Genomic DNA, 23,757 nt, shown 5'->3' with positions numbered 1-23,757 from the left:
GTTCAACATCCAACAAGTTGCTCCGTTTGGGAAAACTACTTCCATGCGCACCGCCGCGCCACCGTCTTTGCCTTTATTTTTATTTATTTTTTTTATATCACACTCCCCCTTTCCCTTCCAATGGGAAATTTCAGTACATCTTAGGCGTTAAATATTTTCTCTCTCTGTAAAAAGGGGGATGTTTTTATATCTGAAGTTTTATAGCCCGTTTAAAACTATCACTGGTGGTGATTTTTGTGCGTAAAGGAGGGGCGCATGCCAAAAGTGAGCGAATGCCACTGAAGACATTTGCCCTGAAGATGTCAACATTGCTTTGCCACCCACTCGAAATCGATTGTATTACCTCCAAGAAGGTGGCTCCTCGTATAAATAGGGACGCATTATTTCAAGAAAGACAGCGGTGAGCACAATCTGTTGGCTGTTCTCTCTCTCTCTCTCTCTCTCTCTCTCCCATCGGAACTACAGACAACGCCTGGAAGCTTTTGCTCAAGACAACTGTGTCCACTCTGCGGGACATAAGCATCTTTAACGCCCAAACTAGTAAGTGTAAAGTTAGATTAACTGCATTTGTTTGTTTTGGCTTTTTTTTTTCTCCCCTCAGATATTAATCTGCATGAAATTCGACTCCTTCTTAGACTGTTTTCTGATAACTGATTACACTTTTAGAAGCCATGCATGGAGGTTATCTCTGACAGAATTATTATTATTTAATTTTATTTTATTTTTTATTTTATTATTTATTTATTTTTTTTTATTTTGTCTAATCTGGAGGACCTTAGATATAAATGACAAAGCTGAGATATCAGTTTAGGTTCAGCATGATGCAAAGTGTTTAGTTGTGTTGTAGGCGAGAATAAAAGTGTTTTTTCTTGTGATTGTCTGACTTAACAGACAGCATGCAACTCCCGTGTGACAAAACTTATTTGCACGTTTTCAGACAGAAGTTATGCAGGTGGAGAGGAAATGGCACATACTTTTGACTATCTTCTTTCTGCTCATCACCTCGGGCCAGTGTATGGACAGCAAAGAGGTCAAGCAGAAAGAGAGAAGGACCCTTTTGGATCTAATCTTACAGGTTATCAGAGACAGCCAGCAACGGGACAAACCCGTTCCCAGGCGGTGTAGCAGTGGATTCTTCACTTCAGCCCAAGACATGAAGTTCTCCTCCCATGAAAAGCCTTTCTATGTTCCGAGGCTGGATAACAGTAGACTCAAAGGTAAGCTGATAAGATTTATTTTTAGGCCTTGATGATGAAGGCATAATCCCCCTTTTACTGTTGGGGACAGCTGTCAATGTTTATTTAGTTGGCTGAATAGAAGAATAGAAGCTGGTGTACGCATGATAATCAATGAAATATGGAAAAGAAAATCAAAGTTTTATTTCTGTCCTCAAAAGTCCAAGTGGTTATTTGAGATGTCTGCTTTGCATGAGGACGAAGAGGTTAATGTCACATGTATTGTGTTTGGTGTTCCTCTTTCATAGCGGTACCTTTTCCCCACGTGTCTTCACTAAATCGCTCAACCTGTGATTGACTGATGCGTTGAGACGTCAATAGGTGCTATGAATTCTTGTAGGAGGGGCAACGTCACATCAGACTTGTGAATGATTCATTCAGTGTGATTCATTGGGAAATCTTCAACATGAACGGCGGCCCCCTCCCCCTCCACACACACACACACACACACACACAGTGAACATATTGTGGGATCCCCAGAAAGCATCTCTCACCATAATTATGAAACAATGAGCCGAGCGTCAGTCTCACTGAAACTCATCTTCCATTATTTAATTCCTCAAACTAAATTGTGCTGAGATGTAGGATATGGTTGCTGTAGCTCTAGATTAATTTACTTAAATAAAACATTATGTCCAGATTTAAGCCAGTTAACGCCACATCTTTTCAATTATCAGTGATCTGGGACAGAAAAATTTTCCAGGTCAGACTTGATTAACGAAAAGGTATCCAGAAATCCCTTTCATGTATTGTGGCTGTTTTTTATCGCAGCATCCAATAGATTTTCCTTAGAGTGCAGTACAGGATTGGTACATGCATAGGAGTTTATGAAGATGATGTGTTGGATGCTGTGATGTCAGGTCCTCTCCCCTATCACGATTAATATATCGTGCTTTAAAGTTGTTGTCCGGGCATCATGCAGCTCAAAGTCTCAGCCTAAGTTTATGCAATTGGAAAAGTACCTTTCCCGGACCACTGCCTGGATGGAATTTATCTTTTTGAGGATATTAAAAGCAGCATGTTAGCAACTGGTGCGTGTGACACTACCAGAGATCCATGGTCATGCAAGGATAGATGCTTCAGATGCAGTGAGCAGGAAGGTAGAAGGAAGATACAGCCGTAAGCTCGCTGATGCATTCAACCTAAAGTTGGCACTGTGTTTTTCTTCCAAAAGACACAGCGACGGTAACACAGAAGTGAAGTGAGATGTATCTGTACCAGGCTTTTTCTGTTTATATGAAAGCCACAAGAAGTAACTTTCCACATCCAGGTTTTGGTCAGATGGCACATCTGCATGCCCATAACTCTTTTAACAATACAAATGATAAATTCTTGTGTTTATCCTTGCGGTTGGTGTGTTTTCAATTTAAATCTGGACCCTAACAGTATTTAAAATAACTTCCTGTGATGACTTGTGAATTAAGTTGTTGTCTTTCGTCTTCCTGCGTTAATGAGGCACTGTGGCGTTACATGTTGCTGCAGGGTTGGGGTGTAACGTAATGTTAGCCCTGTAACGACTTGCATGGATTTATTCTGATGAGCATTAAACCCCCATACAATAATCTCTTTAGCCTGTTAGCATGCTCAGTGTTCTATCAGACAGCTGCATGTGTTGCTTGTGTGGATACTGAAGAGTTACCTGACGTCTGTCTAGACCTTACAAAATGCCTCCAGTGTCATCACATCTCCATAAAGGATGGATGTAAAACACAGCAGAAATACTGACTGTATGATGTTTCCTTAAGCGTGCTCTATGTAAAGATTATTTTTATAATAACAGCCTCACATGCTGTGAAGTCGTTTTTTGCTCATTACCTTTGGCTGCTTCTGATAATGAACATGTAAGATGCCGTGAGTGCATGTTATTTTCTTTGATGTTCAAGCCTTCGAGGACATTAAAGCTGTATATTTTACTATAATGTGGTTATACAGAACATTTTCCTGCACCATAATGAAAGCTGCAGGAGAGACTTTATCATTGGCAATCACACCCATTACGGTTTCTTTGTAACTTCTGTTGTCGTGAAATGATTGTTGATTCACAAGCTAACAGTGATTTTTTTTTTTTTTTTTTTTCACTCTCTCTTCCAGAAATTGTTCCTAGAGATGTAAACCTGAAAGGCAAATTCATTCAGCATTTCACAGGTAAGCCCCCCCCCCCAACTTTCTTCTGCTGCTGTTTTATCCAGACATCTTTTAGAGCATATTCGGCACTTTCCCCACGTTTTGGCTGGAAGTCTCCAGTTGACCCAAGGCGAAAATCATTTTCATTCCTGTAAGCCAGGATACGGTATGATTAAGGCATAAAAAGCTCTCTAAACACTGGTGCTGCTGTGGGCCAGAAGCTTAGCTGTAGGGCTGCCAGTGCAGGGTTAAGCTTATTATTTGTCTCAGGACCAACGAGTAGACTTCATTATGGGTGTGAAAATCTGGAAGCTTAAACTTTGGTGATTATGAGTGAAAACTCTCTTCCGTTCACAGAGGCCAGCTGAACCCCGACTCTCTGATCATGTCTGTCACACTTTGTCCATTTCCATCAGTTGGTTACTGATGTTACACACTTGCTGTGCTTGTCAACAGACTAAGACAAAATAAAGAATCAATTAAAATCTTTCCTAATTTTGACTTCTGATCTTTCCTATTTAGCGGGACCAGTCAAGTTCTCGTCGGAGTGCAGAACACACTTTCATAGACTTTATCACAACACGAGGGATTGCTCAACACCAGCATGTACGTATGACTGCTTCATCCCATGATGCTCCTATTTTGAAATGCTCACTGTCTTATCTGTCACCCCAAGATTTGGGCTTGTGTGAATGCATTTCCAGCGACGCTTCATCGGCCGTTCGACCCGGTCGATCAGTGTGGTCACATGCCCAGTGCTTAACTTAAGTGATAAAACATAACTATGCCATAATGTTCCTCCCACATTTGAACTCCTGATGACGCGTATTTAACCAGTTAAACATTTTTTTTATTGCAATTTCATGTTATATAAGGACATGTAGGGTTCAACGAGTGTATATTCAGGATTTGACAGAGATAAGAACTAATGATAACTCCCTTTTGTAGCTGATAAAAAAAAAAAAAGAGCAGTGGTTTCCAAATAGTTTGATATACCAGCTAATATTATGAAAAATGTGTGCAGTGGGATGTATTTATTTATTTTCTCCATTCTTGTTAATTTGCTCTCCCATATTTGTGAGCACTGATTGAGAGGTCCTGAACTTCAGGGTGGGAACTGCTGACAGAGAAACACACAGTCCGCCCAAGTCTTTTGAATGTTTACGTTTGGGAATTAAAAGCACAACGGGAAACAGACATTGAAGAATGGTTGCAGACAAGTTTAACTTGTTTCAGATGAATATCTGTCTTAGAAGAGTTGCCTTTACCATGGAAAGAGTGAATACGATGCAGAGCCTCCACGCTTTTGGTTCTGCCTGCTGTATCTTTGATGCTGTTAATGAGGCATCACAACCCCAGCACTGAGCTAAAGCAGTTTTATTGCTGTCTGGCTGTGATATTAATAGGCAGGTTGATTTAAACCAGGAGACATGATGGACAGATACAGATAACAGCTGGGTCAGAGCAGACTTCAAACATCTGTTTGAGATGATGCAATAATTGTTGACTGGAATATTTATTGCTCGTTTCTCGTTCTAATTTTTTAACTTGATGATATCAGAGAGCATGATTGATTGTATGGGATGGGATGGTACGAGGGAGAAGGTGGCAGACAAAGGCAAGAGACTAGCTGTGGCTGGAGAAGGTAAAGAGGAAGGCCACCAGAAATGTTCTTCATTGAAGGTCAAGGTGTGTCAGAAAAGTAGTGGTTGGTATGTTTGGAGGAACCCCCCCCCCACTTCAGACTTTTTTGGCTACGCCTCCTTCACATGGGACTTCACTTCCCAGGCTGCAGATAGATGGGAGAGGTACTTCAGGCAGAGTGCTCGGTTTCTCGGTGGACGGACAGGGCATTTGGTTAAATGTACCTAGACCAGAGGTCTCCAGAGTCCTGGACAGCTACCGTCCTGCATGTTTTCGAGGTTTCCTGCTCCAACACACCTGATTCAAATGAGTGGCTCCTGATCAGACTTCAGCTGATCATTTGAATCAGGTGTGTTGGAGCAGGAAACATCTAAAACATGCCGGACTCCAGACTGGAGCCAGAGACCTCTGACCTCGACAGTGTAAAAGCAAAATTAAATTTATCCAAGAACAAAGTCCGCTGAGTGTAGAGAGCGTAGAGAGAATGGAGTCTTTTGGCTGAGATGATGGTAACAGGAGGAGAGATTAATAATAGTATATATTTTTCCATGGCCACTCTTTCAGTTGTTGTCTGTTCCTGCATCCATCAGAGCTTGAAGGGTAAAGTAAGAGGGGACACTTTAGGAGCAGAGGATTTGGAGGTGCAGCTTGTGATGACCTCCCCTCATCATGATGGAGCAGATGAGCCTGACATTTTGGAAGAAGGGTTAGGGTTGACAAGCAGCAATAAGTTGACCATAAATGTGCTAATGGAAGGATTTTTAGTAGACTTTTAGAACTGGGGCTGGCCTGGATTGGAAATGGGAGTGGAGGACTCGGAGGCAGTCAGAGATCATATTTGTCTCACTGACTGGAAAGGAAATGAGAAGTTCTGTCTCATCTCAACCAACAAAGTCATCATTTAAAACTTATCTGCCATTCCCACAGGAAAAGATATAGCTGTAATCTCACAAATGCTCTCTGGTGCCAAAATCATGAACTCAACAGCGCTTTGTCAAACTGATTAAGCGGCCAAGTAATCTCTCAGCTGCCTCTTTTCTCTGAACACGATCATCACATTTTCTTCTCATCCCAACAACCTGGACATGAGAAATAAAAGGTGGGGAATCCCTTTCCCATGCCTGCCATTCGATCAGCAAGAAAAGCTATGCGTGATTAAACGGAGTTGGTTGTTGGCTGCTGCTGAACTCTGCCCTGTGATTGACATCAGGGTCCACCAGGGGTCAGGAAGTCAGGAGATAAATAAGATAGTACTCTTTTTATTTGTCCCACAACAGAGAAATTTGCATGTTCCAGCAACATTAGACATATAAGGCCATAGCTGAAAAATGTAGAATGACAAAGTGGAAATCTGACCAGCGTCTGCCACTTAAACTGTGGCTGTCAGAAGTGAACAACTGCAAATGCAATTGGAAAAGTCTTCCACAATATATGTCAACCTTCTGTCAATTACACATGATTGAATGAAGATTCAAACCACTCTTCACGGTTTTTGGTTATATATTGTAAAATACCTCATTACCACGATCAGAAATCATGTTATTGTAACTGTATTTTGTAATGTCATGTTCATCTTTTTATCTATTTTTTGTTTTGTATTGCCAGTCTGTCTGTCTGTTAAACTTGACAAATCCAAATTAAAAAAAAAAAAAAAGACAAATAAAAGATGAAAACACAAGAATGAACTCGAGCATTTGAAAAAGAGGAGCTGGTCCACTTGAACGATAAGGTCTCGGTAGAATGAACGTGGCCCGATTGTTTTGTGTTGACGTTTTGTTGCTTTGGCATTAAAAGAGAAGGCGGCCGCGGCTGCTGGAGGTTGTGAAACCTGAGTGCAGGTGGCTCACAGGAATCCCTGCCACATTCAGACTTTAACTCAAACTAAATCAACCGAAGCACTACAAGAATTAAGCAGCCAAGAATATATCCGTGACAGCAATCTGGCAACGAGTCGAAGGAGGACTGTGAGGTGATGAGATGACTAGCAAGAGGTGCAGGGGAGAGCGAATGAGTGCTCCCAGACACACTCACACCCACACACAAAGGCGAACAAGAGGAGGAGGCGCAGAGGAAATTCAGGGAAACACAGAGAAATGCAGAGAAATAGGAGGGAGGGAGCTCGATCCGTGTGAAATACCATTCAGCGTTCAGTGCGTGTTGGAGTACCAGTCAACCTGACATTGAACCAGATGTGTTACTTCAAAAGTTCATTTTTCACTGTCATGATGTTAATGGCTTATTTCTGTCTTCTTTTTTTTTTTCCAGATTACAAAAGATGTGCAAGATTGCTAACACGATTAGCAATGAGTCCACTGTGCATGCAATCGTAGATATTGTATGTGAGTAAAAGTGTTTTGGTTTTTTTTGTTTGGTTTTTTTTTTTCTGAATTTGCTGTTCATACACAAACAGAGACTGTGTCCTCAGCCTCCTCCAATGTCTCGATGTCGGTGTGGGACTAGTTTTGTGCAGACACATTTATTGGGGGGAAAAAAGGAATTTGTTTCATACGCTTGGTTGGATTTATCCGTCTCTGAAGTACAGATAAAGAATGAGACTTGTATAATCAGGAACAGTTGTTAATCTAGAGTGGTTGCACAGAAACGTGTCTTTGCTTCAATCACGATAAAAGGAAGATCTATATAATCTAAGATAAGATGAGACACGGCTTCACCCTTCAAGAAAAATAAGACAAAAACTCAAATTTAAAATCAAATATATCCACACACAAAATAACGTAAGTACTCAAAATGAAACATACATTACACGACCTCAGGAAACTACACAGCACAACATTCAGCTGTCAGCAGCACACTGACTGTGTTTAACATTGGTCATTTCACCCCGCCATCAGAACTTCTCACTGTCAGTTTTCTTTGTTATCCTGCAGAGCACTTAGCACAGAGTTAGTCACATAGACTGTTTAATAAAATGGGCATTAACACCACGGCTGGAAATTTCAACCAGCCATGAAAGCATTTTATCTGATGACCATCAGGTTGTAAAAAGACGTCAGATTGAAGTTGTATTTTGAGCACAGTGTTGGCTGAAGGTCTTGGCAAGCGAGACACAACCACAACTATTTCCCAGGGAGTTTTGGAGAAAGACTAAATGAATGGCCTCTTTAAGGCAAAGCATTGCGTATCAAACGATGCACATTCAGCCATAAAGTAGGAAAAGGAACACAAATTTGTCAGTAACAGATCGTGGTGTTGTGTTAACGGAGCTGAGACACTTTACTGTACGCACAGCTACATATAATCGCTCTGAAGACAAAGGAGAAATGTGGACTATCGTCAGTAGAGTGATTTTGGACATAGTCATTCCTTTGTTCAGATTATCTCAGATGACAGCAGGCCTGAAGTGTTCACTGCCGTCTGATCCGAAATCCAACAAGCGTAAAAGCACGCGCTCTCAATCCAAGCAATTAGGTAAATGATGGCTGTGAAAAGAGCGTGTCCACACAAGTGGCTATTCTGTGCAGGAAGACTGATGGTGATTAGAAAATTGAGGGGGCTGACACATTCTCAGGTAGTCCATTCCTCAAGTGAATCACATAATAAGATCCTTGTTCGCGCTGTTCTGAGAATTACGATGGATGTATATCAAAGAGATTCAGATTCATAACTTAGTCACTCTGACATCGTGGAATTAACGGCCATCTTTAGAAGATGGAAAAAGAATTCTCTAAAATATCCAAATTGTTCTCATTTAACTCGTTTTTCTTCCTTCCAGGTTCCGATACAATGGAAGAGAGATCAATGTGTTGCCAAGGAAGTGCCTTCAAATCCACAACAGTCCATATGAACATTGATGTGTTTATAGTGTTTCTATTTTTGTTGTACTTGTTGTCATTACTGAAAATGATGATGGACGTTGCTGGTTGTTTTTGAATGGATTTTCCTTTTTATTTCAATGTATCTGTATTTACCTTATATTTGTAAGGACACATTAATTTAATATTAAATACACCTATTTATTGAAAGGGTATGTATATAACTACGCAATCATCAAAAAAAATCTGATTGTTTTGGTTAGAAAAGTTATATTTGAAAGAGGGGAAGGTTTTTTTTTTCTCCTCTCTCCTCACATATGACGTCATATGATGCCAATATTAAATTGTGAAGCTGGTCTGAAAGATTTTTTTTTTTCCCCCACACTCCATAAATGTATTCATTACAGTTAATTTGGCACTTGAGTGATTGTTGACAATGAGACATATGGAATGGTAACAGTGGTGATGACACACTGGCATTATTGAACAATAAAGATTATTGAAGCAGAGCGTATTTTAGTCTTATTTGAAACAAGGCGGGGGGGGGGGGGGGGGGGATATAAGGGAATATAAAGGGATATAAAGCCAAAATGGGCGTGACAACAGATGCATTCTGGGTAACGGACTGCTACCTCAAAATTCCCTTTTGTTGGGTGCAACATGCATTTGGATGTTCGGTGGCTTTTAGTCGACTTCCCTCAGAAGGAATACATTTTTCTTGCCTTTCTGGGCACACGCATCAAAGTTTTTCAGCACCTTACAGATATAATGGCTTCTCTCCCTTCTCCCTGCAAGTGGTAACATTTATGATTCCGGTTTGTTGCAAAATTTCTGGCCGAGTTTGTGGATGTTTGTCTCTGGCAGTCGCACACTGAGTCACAGCTGTCAGATTCCTTCGACTCTTGGACTTTTTAGATGGTTGAGCAATTGAAGCTCAGCAGAATTGAATATAGTCTACTTTGGATAAGACCTGTAAGCACTTAGTGGAATCCTGAAGTAATAACACATGGGTTAAGGTTCTGAAATGTTTGTAGTTCTTTGTTCCTTCCTAATTGCCTTAATCTAAGCAGTAATCCCAGTTTTATTTCCCTCGTGAAAGCATCTTTCTGCCTTTGGAGAGGCTCAGTAAAATTGTTTTGGAAGGATGTTTCTTAAAGGACTAACAAATTTAGTCAAGGAAGAATAACTTTTACACAACAATCCAACATCTGAAATGTGCTTGGTGCAACACATCTTGAGCTTCATCCCACGTGCTACAAGTCTGAGTCAACTGGCTGAAATCTGATACGCAGCCTGTCATGTATCCACAGCAGACAAGAAAGGTTTTTGCTTTCTCTCCAAAGATTTTACATGTTCTCCGTTTGGTCTTTGTAAATGGAGCAGAGCAGACACTGCGTGTGAGAATTTGAAGGGATCAAAACAGGCAGAGCTGTCGTTTCCTCGGCGTTGATTTCTAACGGCAAATAATGGCATGGGTCAGTGTTGTGTGTTTCTGTAAAGGCTCTAAATTAAATACCGTTACACAAACATCACAGCCTAAACTCCTGACAAAATAAACGGGATCTAACATTCCTCTCGTTGTATCATCTCATATGAAGATATGTCCCTGAGGAATGCTCGTCTTGCTGTTTTTATTTGGGTAGTGAAAGAAATATTGAGCCAGGCACGCCAAGGGTCACTGAGAGACTAGGTTCTGAAGAAAGTACACGCTAAGCCAAAGATTACAACAGCTCAGTTCTCACACCAGCATGTCTCTGCGGATTCAGCAGGAACATTTTGTTACACTGGATTGTGCATTTTTCAAGAAAGTTTGGCTTGTTGCAGTGTCATCATTAGCGGGGGCCCGCCGGTTCAGCAGGCCCTGAACTGAAATTGGATCAAAGGTGTGTGTTTTGTCTCGTCTCAGATGTGGGCCATAAAATGTTCGATTTCCTCTGCCCCACAAATCCCCCCTTCATCTGGAGCCTGTAAACAGAGCGCTTGTTAGAAATTTACACTCCGTCCGAACCCTGAAAAACGTCAAACATGCCAACGTGAAAACAACAGCAGCTGAAGACGCCAACTGCGATCACGATTACATGCGGCGATTAATGCAAAGGGCTGATGTTTTCTGCTCGAGCTATAAAAGGATTAGGCGGCTAAAAATACGGCTGACACCTCATGGGGACGTACCGGGGATCCCTTTCCCCTTCGGCTGGGCAGGGCAGGGACACTAGATCCTAATCTGAAGAGGATATCACTTATCTGGAGACAAACAGCACAGATTAGGAGAGGAGACAGAAGATGCACTGGGGACGGCGTGTGGGAGGGCTCTAACACAATTACACACAAGCACCAAATCCCTCCTCTGATACCTCTGAGAGATGCTGCTGCATTAAATAGTAAATAGAGACCAAAGCCGTGCCATTTCCTTCCTGTCAGACTGCACCCTGCTGCACTAAACCTCACCCACAGTGAGAGGAAACCCCTTAAAGTCTCAACCACAAGCTCATCAAAGCTCTTTAAAAACAGACGGAGTCAGGGACAGACACAAATTTCCTTCTTTATCTATCCTTTATTCCCCACGAGGAAGCTGTGAGTAAGAACGGCCAGTCTTTGTGAGCAAACACCTCTTATGACTGAGCAATTTCGTTAGCTTCTCGGAACATATTAAAATATTTCATGCACTAACTATTCAGGGTGAATTGTGACTAGCATATAACCTAAAACCTAAACATGGTTCCTTGTGACGTTTATCGAGTTCCCTCCATCCACGGAAGAATTTTGTGGCAAAAGAAAACACTTTAATCCGATTTCTTGGACCCCAAGGCCTCTTTAAAGCGAGCCACCTTATTTATAGTGTTCGCAGTAGCCTTGATGGCTGTAAAATTGTTGCAGAAGGTTCATTGATTCACTCCATGTCTGATGATTAATTCATGGATCCTCCGGTGTCTTTTTTAAAATAAATCCCTCTATGAGTCAACAGCAATATACATTGAGCGAGCACAGCCTCCATTAGGAATTTGACAGCCGAAAGATGAATGAATTGTTGGCAACACAGCGAGGTTCCTGCAGCATCTCTAACATGCCAGAATGAAAACCAAACAGATGCGAGCGACTTTGACGGATCAAACACAGAGAGCAGCATCTCTTGTTTCATCACGTGCAGTTGCTAAGATGTCGTAGATGCACGTCGGGCCCTCCAACCGCACCTTCCAATCCGTTATACGGACTCCTGGTTGACGTTACTCAGGGGAAGTGAAGCTCCAGCTCTGTCTGCACGCCAGCTGCTGCGTCTTTGATCCCGTGTGCTGGAGGTGTTGGCAAAAGTCTGCCTGCCACCCCCTCTGCATGCCCCACACTGTGTTCACGGCTAACAATGAAGGCTGATAACTGCAAGGCATCGCTCAAATGAATCTGTTTTGGCTCCCTGATATGTCACATAGTTGGGTTAAATCGCTATTAGCTAAAATTTTTTTTTGTATCTAAGGATTATGTAAATGTTCATTTATCATGTGGTAAAAATAAATGCCTCAAATATTCGTCGCAGCGCAAAGAAAGTTACTTTTTACGGGTGTTTTATACGTCCGTATCAACAGGCATTTCTCGTGAATTATACATCGAGATCTGCTCTATTCATTATTTAGTAATTCATGCTTTAAAGCATTAACATTTACTCAATTACATTCAACTCTTTTTTTTTTTTAAACATACAGTGAACGACTTAATGCAAGGCCATCCTTGAAATTTTCTACCTGTTACATTTATTATTTATTTGGGGTTTCTTTTGCTTTCAGATAATTGCAATTTTAGTTTGTGCGATTTTCGCTTGTGAAGACGTTTTGGTGGACAGTGTGTGTGTGCAGAGTAAAACCTGTGGGATTGATAACCAACTAAGCAGCACCAGTTTGCCAGGTCAACCCCAAATACATTAACATGGTTTGGCTGAAAAATCAAAAAGACTGATCTGAATAATGCAACAGAATTCTACGGACGCAGGCTGCAGCTCTGAAAACGATCAGAGAAACCTGGAGGATTTACTGCAGGACGACTTCAGCTTAAATAATAACGGCTGCAGAAGCACAAATGTTTTCAGCCTTTTAATAAGTCAACCATGATTACAATTATTTACAATGGAGTCATTACATTTTCTATATGTTTTCTTTGGCAGGTAAAAGCAGCTTTGTTGTGTTTTTAAAGCCACAGAGATGCAGAGATGCCAGCGGCACACAGAAGAACCATCACGATGTCGACACAGTGGAGATATGGCTTTATTTTATTATCTTTTCCGGCTGAGCAGTTTGTCAAGTGAAAATTTGTGAAGGCAGTGATTTAGTGTCAGTAATATTCAGTGTCACCCCCACTAACACATGCAGCCTTCATCAGGTCTGCCTCTCACTGACACTGACACACAGAATTTAAGTAAACTTCATAGCCGCTGAATTATAATTGGAGCAATGCAAACAAGTACAATCCAACAGATTACCTCGTTTCAGGAGCGCACATGCTGTTTGCAAATTGCTTTTTGGCAGTTTCCAAACCAAACTGTACAAGAATCTAAAGAGCACATGAAATTTGTTAAGACAGGATGTGAAAATATTTAACAAAAATAACGTGTTTTGTACATTTTTTTAACATGAAAATAAAAAAAGCATATCTTTTTCCACTTATAGCAAGCAATAGGCAGGAAAATCATTTTTAAAGTAAAATGAAGACAGCGTACAGGTAGAGAATAAAAAGGCCTCTGAGGTCTTTTAGCCAGTTTACATTTCAGTTGCAACAGCGTTTTCATCCAAGTCTGCTGCTAAAGCAAAGCTATTGCATGCTCTCATGTATGATTGGCAACAGCAGAAGACTTGACAGACAGCGATATGTGAAATCGTAATTTTTCCAACACTGCGCCTCACGTGCAAGAGAAAACAAGCGTAATGCTGAACGGCTGTATCGTAGATAAAGATGAACATCAAATGATAGGAAGAAAAATATGTCAGAATCAGAGAATCGGTTCTGTGTCATTCCAGTTGACAAATGCATCCGTCCACCTGATTAAAAAAAAAACAAAACAAAAAAAACCATCATGTTTAATGTGTCAAACACAACAAGCATTAAAAAAAAAAAAAAAAAAAAAAAAAAAGATCTTCCCCTGATCTGCAGATACCACTGAGTGTGGGAAGATGTCCATATGTTACCTTGTTCTGATACAGAGCTCCAGAGGAGGAATGAGAACAGTGTCAACATCCTGGCAGCTCATGTCCAGTTTGCCAACAGCTGCGGGAGAAAAAACAACATTTTCAGTTTAGACATCCTTACAGCTAAACGCTCCAGTCCAGATGGCTGTGAAAAGGAGAAATGTATATTTCCATGACTGACCGTAAACGTGAAAAATAAGAATGAAAATTACCCAAACTAAAGTTTGGTGTTCTGGGTCCAGTTGCTGTTGAGGGTCAGCCAAAGTCTTCCCAAACAGTGTGAGCTGTACAGTATACGCAGCCCGCACAAATGTTGATCAAACGTTTCCCCACCTTACGCTGCACTAGCTTCAACCTGACAACCTGGATGGATATTTTTGCATATGTAAAATAAAACCCTACTTGGTAGGTAGTTGGATAAATTATATGATGTATGAAGAAAGCAACAAGTGTGCGCGGTCTCGTCTCCTTCGCAGCCCATAATTCATCTGTATTTGTCTAGAACTTGCATGAGAGGAAACCTGGTGCCTTGCAAGAATATTGAGCTGATGAATTGCTCAAAAAGTACAAAAGGCTTATCGCCTATAGAGACTTATGGAGCAATTATGGAAAAGCAAAGACAACCTTCTTTCAGCACCACGACGGCCAACATCTGATGATGCTGAAGCTCAGCTGACCAGACATTTCAGAAGATGCTGGATAAGATAGAGAGATCACCAATATAAAAAGGAGGTAGCCTAATGCCATGGCTGGTTTACTCCATAAAAGCAGATGTCACAAAAATGCACTCACTCAAGGGTTCCGCAGCTGGAAGTATTTAGGTTGTCAGCTTAAAGGCCATACATTCTCAAAACCACATGCAAACTATATGAGATAGACACATTGAAAAAAAAAAAGAGGGTCAGAGGACAGTGATGAATCAAATCCAACAAGACTGGAAGCAGCCTGAGGTGGGGCACTGCTAGGATATCGTCAAAAGAATCATTACCATCATAAGGCGACTAGTCGAGCCAAGCCGGGCTTGAAGGACCCATACAAATGTTCTGCTTGGCAGAAATGATGGAAACTTCTTAGCACAGATTGGATTAATGGAAAATGTAATCCAATCATAAAGGAGGCATGTCCAATCCAAAGTGCATTACATCGACACTAATATCTAAAATGAGAATATTGGCCATTGTATTGCTCTTGAAATACAAATCAGGCCTTAATGTTTTGCTTCTGGAAAAACTAGAAAAATACAACTTAAATAATTCTGACTGTTGAGGCCAGTCCTATGACAACAGAAGCAACAATCACGCCCAGCCCAAGTCGGTTTGTGCTCCCTGCAGGATTCACACCCTGAACCCTCTCTGGCAGAACCAACGTTTTATTTTCACAACAACATGCAAAGGACATGACAGCGGAATCAGCGTCAGCAGCAGGTTGGTGCTTAGGCAGCACCAGAGACGGTCGAGACTTTAAATTTGTACCACACAGAAACGAGACAATTGGACAAGAAACTCATCAGGGCAGTTTCAATATGAGGACGGAGAAGAAAAGTTTACCAGATGACCTCTATAGTTAGGATTTCTTTTCTTCTGCGGGTGCATTTATCCATGAGCACCACCAATATCATGTTCTCAAAGAAGCAGTATATTTACGACCTGTGTGGTTTTATTTTCTCCAGACAGGAAATGACAGATTATGTCTGGAAGGTGGAAAAGCTGTGCCTAAATCTTGAAAGAATTACAGTCAGCGCAGCTATCCACAGATTCTCTTCAAATGTGTCTCCCAAAGAGATGTTGGACTATCTTCACCGGTCTAACAATTTGGTTACGATTATCATGTCAACAACTCAATATCATGATCAATCATAGTTTTGTTTTTATTGAGAAATACAATGAAATAAAACTTGGGTGTGAACACAGCAGATAACATTATTTATGCAGCACAATTATTTTGTCAACCAATCAGTGTGTATGGCAGACTCACAGTGAATCTGGAACCCCTAAAGACAACAAGTGACACTGATTTATTTATTTATGTGGTGTTACTTTACTTCATATAATCAAAATGAATTGCTGTGCAGTGTCTGTTCACTCATCCTGTCACTGTTGCCTCTGGTGAGAGGAGCTTGTTGAACCTGGACTTACCTGAGGTCCACCATGAGCCAGGAAAGGCTTTCAGGGTTGGCTCAGATCTCTGTAAAAGACCAGGTCAGAAGGTCTTTGGCCCTTGAAGATCTAATGGCATGAAGCGGTGCTTCTAAAAACTTAGGTCAGGGTTCAGGGATCACAGTAAGGTAACCTCACCTTACTTGTTGGTCCTACTTTAATTACTCAGACAGTGCGTTAGTACTTCTCATTATTCCTACAAATCATGAGCCAGTTACGATTACTGTTATTATGAGTCCATCAAGTAAGTTATGCATTGGGGAGAAGAAAAGCCGGAGCCCGTTTGGCCACTTGGTGTAAAAGGCAGGTCCGTATTGGCTTAACGGTCAAACTGAAACAAGTGCTCATGAATTACACAGATGGAACTGGTAAAAATGAACCTTAATCGTGTTTACAATGACAATTGATAACGTGCATTATGTCATAGATTTAATGGACAGTCCTCATTTTAAATGTCAAGGGTCCTGGTCTTTCTCAAGCCATGTCTTTTTCTTATCAAAGTGGAATCAGACGTTATTAAATCTTTTCCTGGTACTTTGCTAATTTAGATCTCATCAAAGCACAGACTGCAGCTCAGATCACAGTTAGCCATGACACCACACAGAACAACATAACGTCATGAGTCGTGACTGATTTCCATTCATTTCCAAACATTTAAGTTTTGTTGAACCAATGTAGATTCAACTTTCTCCATCACGACAACTGTACTGAAATTAATTACTATATCACTCACCTGTTTAAATTTTAGTGAGGCTTAAAGTTATAAATGAGGATGTGCTGCTTTGGGAAACTGGTGGGCGAGCATAAGGTTCCCACAAACTGTTAAGCACTTTTACGTTAGCTGGTATTCGACCAAGGCAGGCTGAGGAGCAGCCCACTCATAACCATATCACATCTACAGGTATTCGCGAAGCATGACTTAAAACTTCTTACATTTTTCCAAAACTTCTCCATAAATTGCAATTGGAATTTAATATTTTCAAATTCCATTGTTTTTCCAAATATTTCATAAAAACCCTCTATTACTTATTTTTTCTGAATGGTCATTGATTGGATTAGAGGATTATCAGAAACAACATAAAAAAAAAAAAACTAACCTCACATGCTGAGAGTTCAAGACAAGTGATGCTACTTACAGACAGTGAGGCGGATCTCCTCCTGTTGATTGGCCAGACCGTCATAATAGTAGAGGTCGAACTGCAGACTTCTGTCTGGATTGGTCAACAGCTCCCTCTGCAGGCCAAACAGCACACTGAAGTGGCTTTCGCTGCACACCACCCAGATGGGGTAACGGGGAGTCTTCAGGTAAGCTCCTACCTTAGATAGAATAAAACACAACAAAGAAGTATGTCGTTTCATTGCAAATTAAGTAAAGTCTTAAATTTAATCTACTCACATCAGTCGTATAGTTTCGTGAAGTTATGCTGTACATGTGAGTTGGTGTTCAAATTACACGAATCCTGAAAATGCCACAGCTCAGTGGAATTGAAGAATCATCAGTTTTCACAAAGACCAGTTAGGGGGATCCCTTCCTACTGTTCTGTATCTAGTGTGATAAATGATTGTGGTTGGCATAATGCAAGGTTGGAATTCAACACTGTTAAAAAAAAAGCCCAGCGTCTTCCAGGGTGGGGGCGGAATGGAGGAAAAAGAAAAGTATTTCCACGCTCAATAGCCCGTCTGCTATTAAACTACTCGGTTTAACTCCATTTCCTCTTTATTACAGTTTCTGGTAAACACCACCAAATATCTAGTTGCTCAGAGTTGGTGGGGTTCTTTTTAACCTTCTGTGTTTTATCCAGTTCCAATTGAACAACTTACTGGACTGAATTACTGGACATGTTGGGACAAAAATGTGCAATTAATCAGTGTTTCCTGAAGACAGATATATTCTTCCGCAAATGAAACTCACAGGACATTCACATGTGATCATAATGCACTTTATTTGGTAAATATACTTTGTAACTTTGCCTCAATTTGAGACAGCCAGAGTCATCTTAAGTGATCTTTTTCTAGTTCATGTGAACCACTTTGAAGTAGGTACTCACAGGATGTGTATGTGTTCTTAACTAGCTGTTAAAACCCCGTTCTTAAGAACATTCTTCTCTGTCATTATGGGCATATTAAGGCCATTAGCTGAACAGATGTGCTGACAATAAACATCAAGAATGTCCCATAAGGACTTGCGTTTCGACCTCAGTCGGACTACTATCCAGTTGGTCAGTGGTGGGCAGATTTTGCTCACCTTACAGATGTTATAATGTTCAAACAAGGACAACAGGCCGACGTCACAGTGTCCTTTGATTCCCTTCAGTAGAGTCATGGTGCTGTTGCCCGAGTCTAACTCCATGTCATTGTCAAAGACGTTGGAAACCGCTCTGCCACAGAGCAGCAGGTTGACCAGCTCCTGGTGAAAGCATACCAACATTACCACAAGAAAAGGTTGTGTCAGTGCTAGAGCACGATTTTTACATAGTTTAGGAACAATACAAAAATATTTGTGTGTGTCTCACTAAGATTCATATGTCATGTGCAATCAAAAACTCTTCATTCGACGGGCACATCTGTCGTGTAACCACAGCAGATTTTAAAATGCTTGGTTTGTTTTTTCAGGGACAATTACTTGCAGTTGTTGAATTATAGAGATGACATGGCTGTGAGGCAACTGTTGAAAACTTTGAAAGCAGACTTGGGAGAGCATGTAGTACAACTATTTCAGTATGATGAAGTTCTTATGCCGGTGTCACCAGAGAAATTTCAACAGCTTTATTATTATCTGAGTCACAAACAAACACAATACCCAGTTCCTCAAGCCTATTTGGATGAAATCAAACCTGAGTGCAGTAACCATGGGCTCCAATGAGTGTGGTGGTGGGCATGTCCATATCCTCTTTCACTCTTCAAAAAAATACACAAGTAAATAAAAAAAGAAGGAAGCACATTTGTTTACTTTGGATTGTCAGGATTTACACTCCTCAATTTGTTGAGTAATGTTTTTAAAAAGGCTCCACATACTTTTCAATAGATCGAGAGAGAATGGCAGATATGGTCATCAGAATACATCCTAACATACTTGTCTCAAACTGGGCAAAAAAAGAAAGAAACAAACAAACCCCTGCATTGGAACAGAAAACTTTTTCTTTGTCAATTTACAATGTGGCAAAGTAAAAGACAACAGCGAGTCTCTCACCTGATCAATATGCTGCTCTAGAAGCAGCTGCAGGTCCATGATGTTATCCACAGTGAAGTATGTTAACTGCAACAAACAAATGTGCACAAAATATAACTTACATTGCATTGAAAATAGAAGCTTTATTCTAAATTGAATACCACCAGCAATAATAATAATAATGATCTGATGAAGATTTTTAAAATGCTACTTATTGATATAACATTTTAATTTTATTGTTCATTTTAATCTGAATTAAAGCAGCACAGAGTACTTAATTCTTACCACAGATGGTAATAATGAAGAAAAACTAAAATTATCAATGTGCAATATGATTTTTGTTAAATATTCAACTACGTTTTCCAAAATTGTAACTTAAGCTGAATTAAAGAACAGTATCTATACCTTTTCGAGCACTCCTTCAGATTTGTAGTGTCCTCTTGGGGTGAAATTATTTCTTCCTGAACTTCTGTTAATAAGAAGAGATGGGTTTAGTCAGGGCTACAGCTGCAGCAGAAGGTTGACCAGGTATTTCTGAGATTAATGATTCTTGCAGGTACAGATAGAGATAAAAAGGGTGATTGATCACTTGGCTTCTAAATGCAACCTAAACCCAGTTTAATGATGGTGGATGGCAGTGACTGCCCCAAGTATGAGGTATTTAAACCCTCTTGACTGGTAATGAGGTTCTACTCTACATCTGCGTGGAACGGATGAAGATCTTACATTGCAACAGTGGCTTGTTTTTCCTCACCAGCTCGCCATAAGATCTCAGCCATGGCTAAAACGAGACACTGTCTTCTGGTGTTGCTGAAAGGCCTTAACCTCCTGAGTACAAAGCGACAATTTAGTGAAAAGTTGGTTGTATGGGGTTATGATGCAGTTAATTCCAAAAAGCAGGAGTCAACACATAGCAGTAGCTACAATACCCCCCTTGATGTGAACTGACAGCTGTGAAAGCATTCAGATAACTAAAGTAGCCCCGAGCTCTGAAGGATAACATACGCAAGGCCCTCATTAGTGTTTTCCGTGTTTTCAAACAGTAGTTTCTTTAGGACAAAGGCTTGGATGGATGCCAAAACGCCACATGGACCACCCTAAAAAATTAAGAAATATACAAAGAACATAAAACACAATAGTACAACACATGATACGGTATGAAAATCAGTGTGCTGGATTCGTGGATTTCCGGAAGCTGGGTGAGACAACCTTTTTCTGCACAATTCCGTATCTCAGGTCATGCGCTTCCGAGAATGTAAAGCCCTGATTCCTCCACTCAACGCTGAAACAATTTAGACTGGAACCAAGAAGAAGCACTTTCAGTTCCTGGAGAAAAACAAAAATAACGGCCACACAAAATGAAATGCAACTGAACAAAAACTGTCCCCAGCATTGGTGCACATCACTAACCATGGCAGTGTGTTGGTCCATCTGGTGGCCTGTATAGCTGTACTCGGCCATGGTTTTTGGGAGGGCCACTTTGGTGAGATCTTGCAGATCCCCCTCATCATCAATATCATCTGGAAAGATTTTCACACAGAATCATCTTTGACAAAACAAAGGAAAGGAGACAACTGCCAAGCGAAGGAAAAGATGAAGACTCTTTTAGTATTTTCTGCATTATGACATATAAAGCTCCTACCTAAAACCAGCTCAGACACACCCAACTCAGCTACATTTGATCTGGTCTTTTTTCTAAGAAGACGACACAACATACAAAAAGTTAGGAGCAAACTCCTGAGATCAGTAGAAAGACACGGTCAGTGGAATATGGTGTGTAACATTTCACAGCTCCTTACTTTCCTGTCTTTTGGGAATGCTGTCGTACTGTTTCAAAGCTGTTTCCACTCTGCATTCTCGCTGGTGCGCTTTTAAACTCTTGTTCTCCTCCCACACAGTCACTTTCAGTTACACTAATTTCCAAGCTGTTTGCATGAAAGCCAGTTGAACTACGTCCATCCCAAGAATCCTTGTGATGATGTTCTTTTCTGAGCGGCGGCCAGAGCACTTCTTCACATCGACTCTGCCTTTTTTTGTTTGATTCCTAAAGAGAGAAAGAAAAAAAAGTCTAAAATCAATGGAGGACAAGAACGTCATAATACAGGATCGCTATGTTTTTAAGAACTGCTTTAGAAGTTCAGTACCTGAAGTGTACTTGCTATCGGTCCAGCCATCATTCCGCGTCTAATCCTATTAGTTCTGTTCCTTTGAGTGCTCTCAGAGATGGATGTCTTTTTTTCTGGCTCTCTTCTCTTGAAGTTGTCATTGTCCTGGACAGGAGCCAATGCTGGATTGCCTTTAGGGTCTCCTGGCTGAAAGGCCCAGCAACCTGTTTTATTATAGCTGGACAGATTGTCTGTTTCTGGCACTGATGAGGCATACGTAAGGTGACAAGGGGAAGCTTCTTCTACATCAGACCTGTGAGAAGGAAAAATACTGTGTACGTGTGGACCAGTTTCAAAAGGTCCAAACAGCAAGAGGTGTCTGGCAGTGAATGCTTGTGAATTACCTCGATTTGCTGTGTTTGCTACTAACAAAGGCTGCTGTGCCACCTCCTGTCTTAGAGGCGTTCATAGCTGTTGGTGTCACTGCAGGAGAAGCAGGTGGGCTGGTAGCCGGAGCAGATTGCAGAGATCTGCTAGTTATCTTGTCTTTCTTCGGGCCTGCCATGTGATGCTTTACAATCATCTCCAGCAATGTTTTAAGGGGGGAGCTCTGGACCTGGAATGACAAAGAGGCTCGGCTGCAGACCGTCTGCGTTACCTTCCCACACAGAGGCCAAACTCCAGCTGATGACACTGACCTTATTCTCTCTGTAGAGACCCTCCATGTTGAGGATGTGCCTCAGCCGTGATCTGTTGTTGATGCTCTCCTCTGTGCGGGGACTCTCCTCATCCATACAGGCGATGGTCCTCTTGAATCCCTGCACATCAACATCACCGAGATCAGCCTTACAGATGAGAGCTGCCCGAGCTTGGGACGAGGGAGTAAGTTGTTGTTGTTGTTTTCCTGGTCATACTGTAACTAAACGTGATGCTCCTCCCGGCTAACACTAACCCTAAAGCTATCGTTTTCTGCTCGAATCCTGGCTAGCGTGGCTAAACGGGAGCTAAAGCTAGCGGTGTTAGCGGTTAGCCGCTGACCAACAGACTATCCAGCACTTAGCATGTCGGCGTTAGCTGCCGTTAGCTAACTTACCTTCCGACTCAGGTACTCCCTCACCAGGGAGGAAGAGACCTCCTCCACGGAGACCACCATGACCGTAACCGGCTGACCGAGTTCAGGCTCGGTGCAAACCCCGGCTCTACACCGGGTTCCAGGACTTGTTGGAGCCGGTCCCTGCGGACTACAGATCGGAGTAACTGCGGAGATTCGTCGGCTTCGCTGCTTCGCAACCTGCGTTTCCATGGTGACGCCTGTCGCTCCGGTTACTCGCTACGTAGGCGCTCGGTGGATGACGTATTCCAAGATGGCGGCCTGTACTTTCTAATGTGAGTAGAAACATTTCATCCAGTAAATTTACTGTTATTGTATATAATCTATAACACGCTCCATGCTTAAATTCTTGTATATGTGTGTTTGAATTTTCTGTATTTAAAGTTTAGTAAGATTGACATGTTTGTTAAATTTAAACATTTCCAATCCGTCGTATGATCATTCAAGTAAAGTTTAGTTTTTGTACTTCTTTGTTTACTTCTGTGCACAGAGAGTAAACCTGAGCTGGACTCAAATTCATTGTTTGTCCATGCACAGGAAGCTGATTCTTATTTTAATATTTGTTTTATTAAAGAATTTCTCTGCCTATTGTTTTTTTCAATTATTATTTTTTTTTTTTACTGGAGGGAAGAAGGGAAGTTCCGTTTTGGTTGAATTGCTAACAAAAAGGAATTTATGCAACCTGACGTCGCCAGGAACAGCATTAACTCTTGGATGGGATTTTGGCTGAAACCAAATCTCACACACTTCATCATGTCGATAAAGAGCCTCAGGGAGATTTTCAGAGAACCAGCTTGGGGTTCAGAATTCACTTGGCTTTGCAAGGCAATATGAATGAAATGACGTGAAAAGTAATAAATTAATGGTGGACATTTGGATTTTGCTGTTGCTGATCCTTACAACATGTCATGCATAAATGGTGCAGTTATTTTGCACCAATTTTATTTTATGCAACTCAGGCAGAAAAATGCACAATCTGAAATAAAATAAAACACTACGAGATAAGAATGGCAAAAACTAATTATTAATGCAGCAAAAGTCTAAAGAGGCATTCTTTGGAGATGAAAGCATTCCCAACAAATTTCTATTTCCAATTGTTTAAACAATTCTGCAATAGGAAACATCACAAAATGCTGTCATTTGTTCTTTTTATTAAAACATTTTTATTTATAATATGTGACAAATATTCAGGCTAGCCTATGTTTTTATTCTCATTATCAAACCATAAAACGGCTACCTACAGTTCAGCACAAATTAATGAACACAACTGTA

The 23,757-nt window shown here is 41.0% G+C and overlaps 2 protein-coding genes across 5 annotated transcripts; one reads left to right on the top strand and one right to left on the bottom strand.

Annotated features, from left to right (window-relative positions):
* The first annotated feature begins 404 nt into the window (after positions 1–404).
* On the top strand, positions 405–9,285 carry alkal1 (ALK and LTK ligand 1). 2 transcript variants are annotated; one of them, XM_029500678.1, is made up of 6 exons: positions 405–540; positions 938–1,217; positions 3,327–3,380; positions 3,882–3,965; positions 7,269–7,338; positions 8,737–9,285. In XM_029500678.1, exons 2-5 carry the CDS (start codon positions 947–949, stop codon positions 7,331–7,333), a joined length of 474 nt encoding a protein of 157 aa, XP_029356538.1. In that variant the 5' UTR covers positions 405–540; positions 938–946; the 3' UTR covers positions 7,334–7,338; positions 8,737–9,285. The 2 variants fall into 2 exon arrangements, with proteins under 2 accessions (XP_029356538.1, XP_029356537.1); XM_029500677.1 differs by having other exon boundaries at positions 7,269–7,342.
* A 3,597-nt stretch (positions 9,286–12,882) lies between these two features.
* mindy4 (MINDY lysine 48 deubiquitinase 4) lies at positions 12,883–22,659 on the bottom strand. 3 transcript variants are annotated; one of them, XM_029500955.1, is made up of 18 exons: positions 22,468–22,659; positions 22,073–22,192; positions 21,779–21,990; positions 21,414–21,687; positions 21,069–21,313; positions 20,912–20,964; positions 20,680–20,789; positions 20,479–20,595; positions 20,275–20,366; positions 19,996–20,097; positions 19,675–19,738; positions 19,291–19,356; positions 19,116–19,183; positions 18,935–18,998; positions 18,346–18,507; positions 17,237–17,417; positions 13,945–14,023; positions 12,883–13,797 (listed from the first exon to the last, which is right to left on the bottom strand). In XM_029500955.1, the coding sequence occupies exons 1-18, from the start codon at positions 22,525–22,527 to the stop codon at positions 13,749–13,751; spliced, it is 2,118 nt and encodes a 705-aa protein (XP_029356815.1). In that variant the 5' UTR covers positions 22,528–22,659; the 3' UTR covers positions 12,883–13,748. The 3 variants fall into 3 exon arrangements, 2 of the variants coding, with proteins under 2 accessions (XP_029356815.1, XP_029356817.1); XR_003840687.1 differs by having other exon boundaries at positions 13,733–13,797; positions 13,945–16,128; XM_029500957.1 differs by lacking the exons at positions 12,883–13,797; positions 13,945–14,023 and having other exon boundaries at positions 17,275–17,413.
* Positions 22,660–23,757: the final 1,098 nt, after the last annotated feature.

This window comes from Echeneis naucrates, chromosome 4 (assembly GCF_900963305.1).
Source record: "Echeneis naucrates chromosome 4, fEcheNa1.1, whole genome shotgun sequence".
Lineage (NCBI taxonomy): Eukaryota > Metazoa > Chordata > Actinopteri > Carangiformes > Echeneidae > Echeneis > Echeneis naucrates.
The sequence above is the reverse complement of the archived record's forward strand: the minus strand, read 5'-3'. Positions and strand labels throughout refer to the sequence as shown.

What these genes read in the sequence shown, in the direction of transcription:
- alkal1 (XM_029500678.1), top strand. Translation starts at nt 947, where the DNA reads ATGCAGGTGGAGAGGAAATGGCACATACTTTTGACTATCTTCTTTCTG. An exon ending in GGATAACAGTAGACTCAAAG is followed by an intron (nt 1,218 to 3,326) that starts GTAAGCTGATAA and finishes TCTCTCTTCCAG; the next exon opens with AAATTGTTCCTAGAGATGTA. An exon ending in GGATTGCTCAACACCAGCAT is followed by an intron (nt 3,966 to 7,268) that starts GTACGTATGACT and finishes TTTTTTTTCCAG; the next exon opens with ATTACAAAAGATGTGCAAGA.
- mindy4 (XM_029500955.1), bottom strand. Translation starts at nt 22,527, where the DNA reads ATGGTGGTCTCCGTGGAGGAGGTCTCTTCCTCCCTGGTGAGGGAGTAC. An exon ending in TGGACCAACACACTGCCATG is followed by an intron (nt 20,596 to 20,679) that starts GTTAGTGATGTG and finishes GTTTTTCTCCAG; the next exon opens with GAACTGAAAGTGCTTCTTCT. An exon ending in AAACAAGCCACTGTTGCAAT is followed by an intron (nt 19,739 to 19,995) that starts GTAAGATCTTCA and finishes TCTTATTAACAG; the next exon opens with AAGTTCAGGAAGAAATAATT.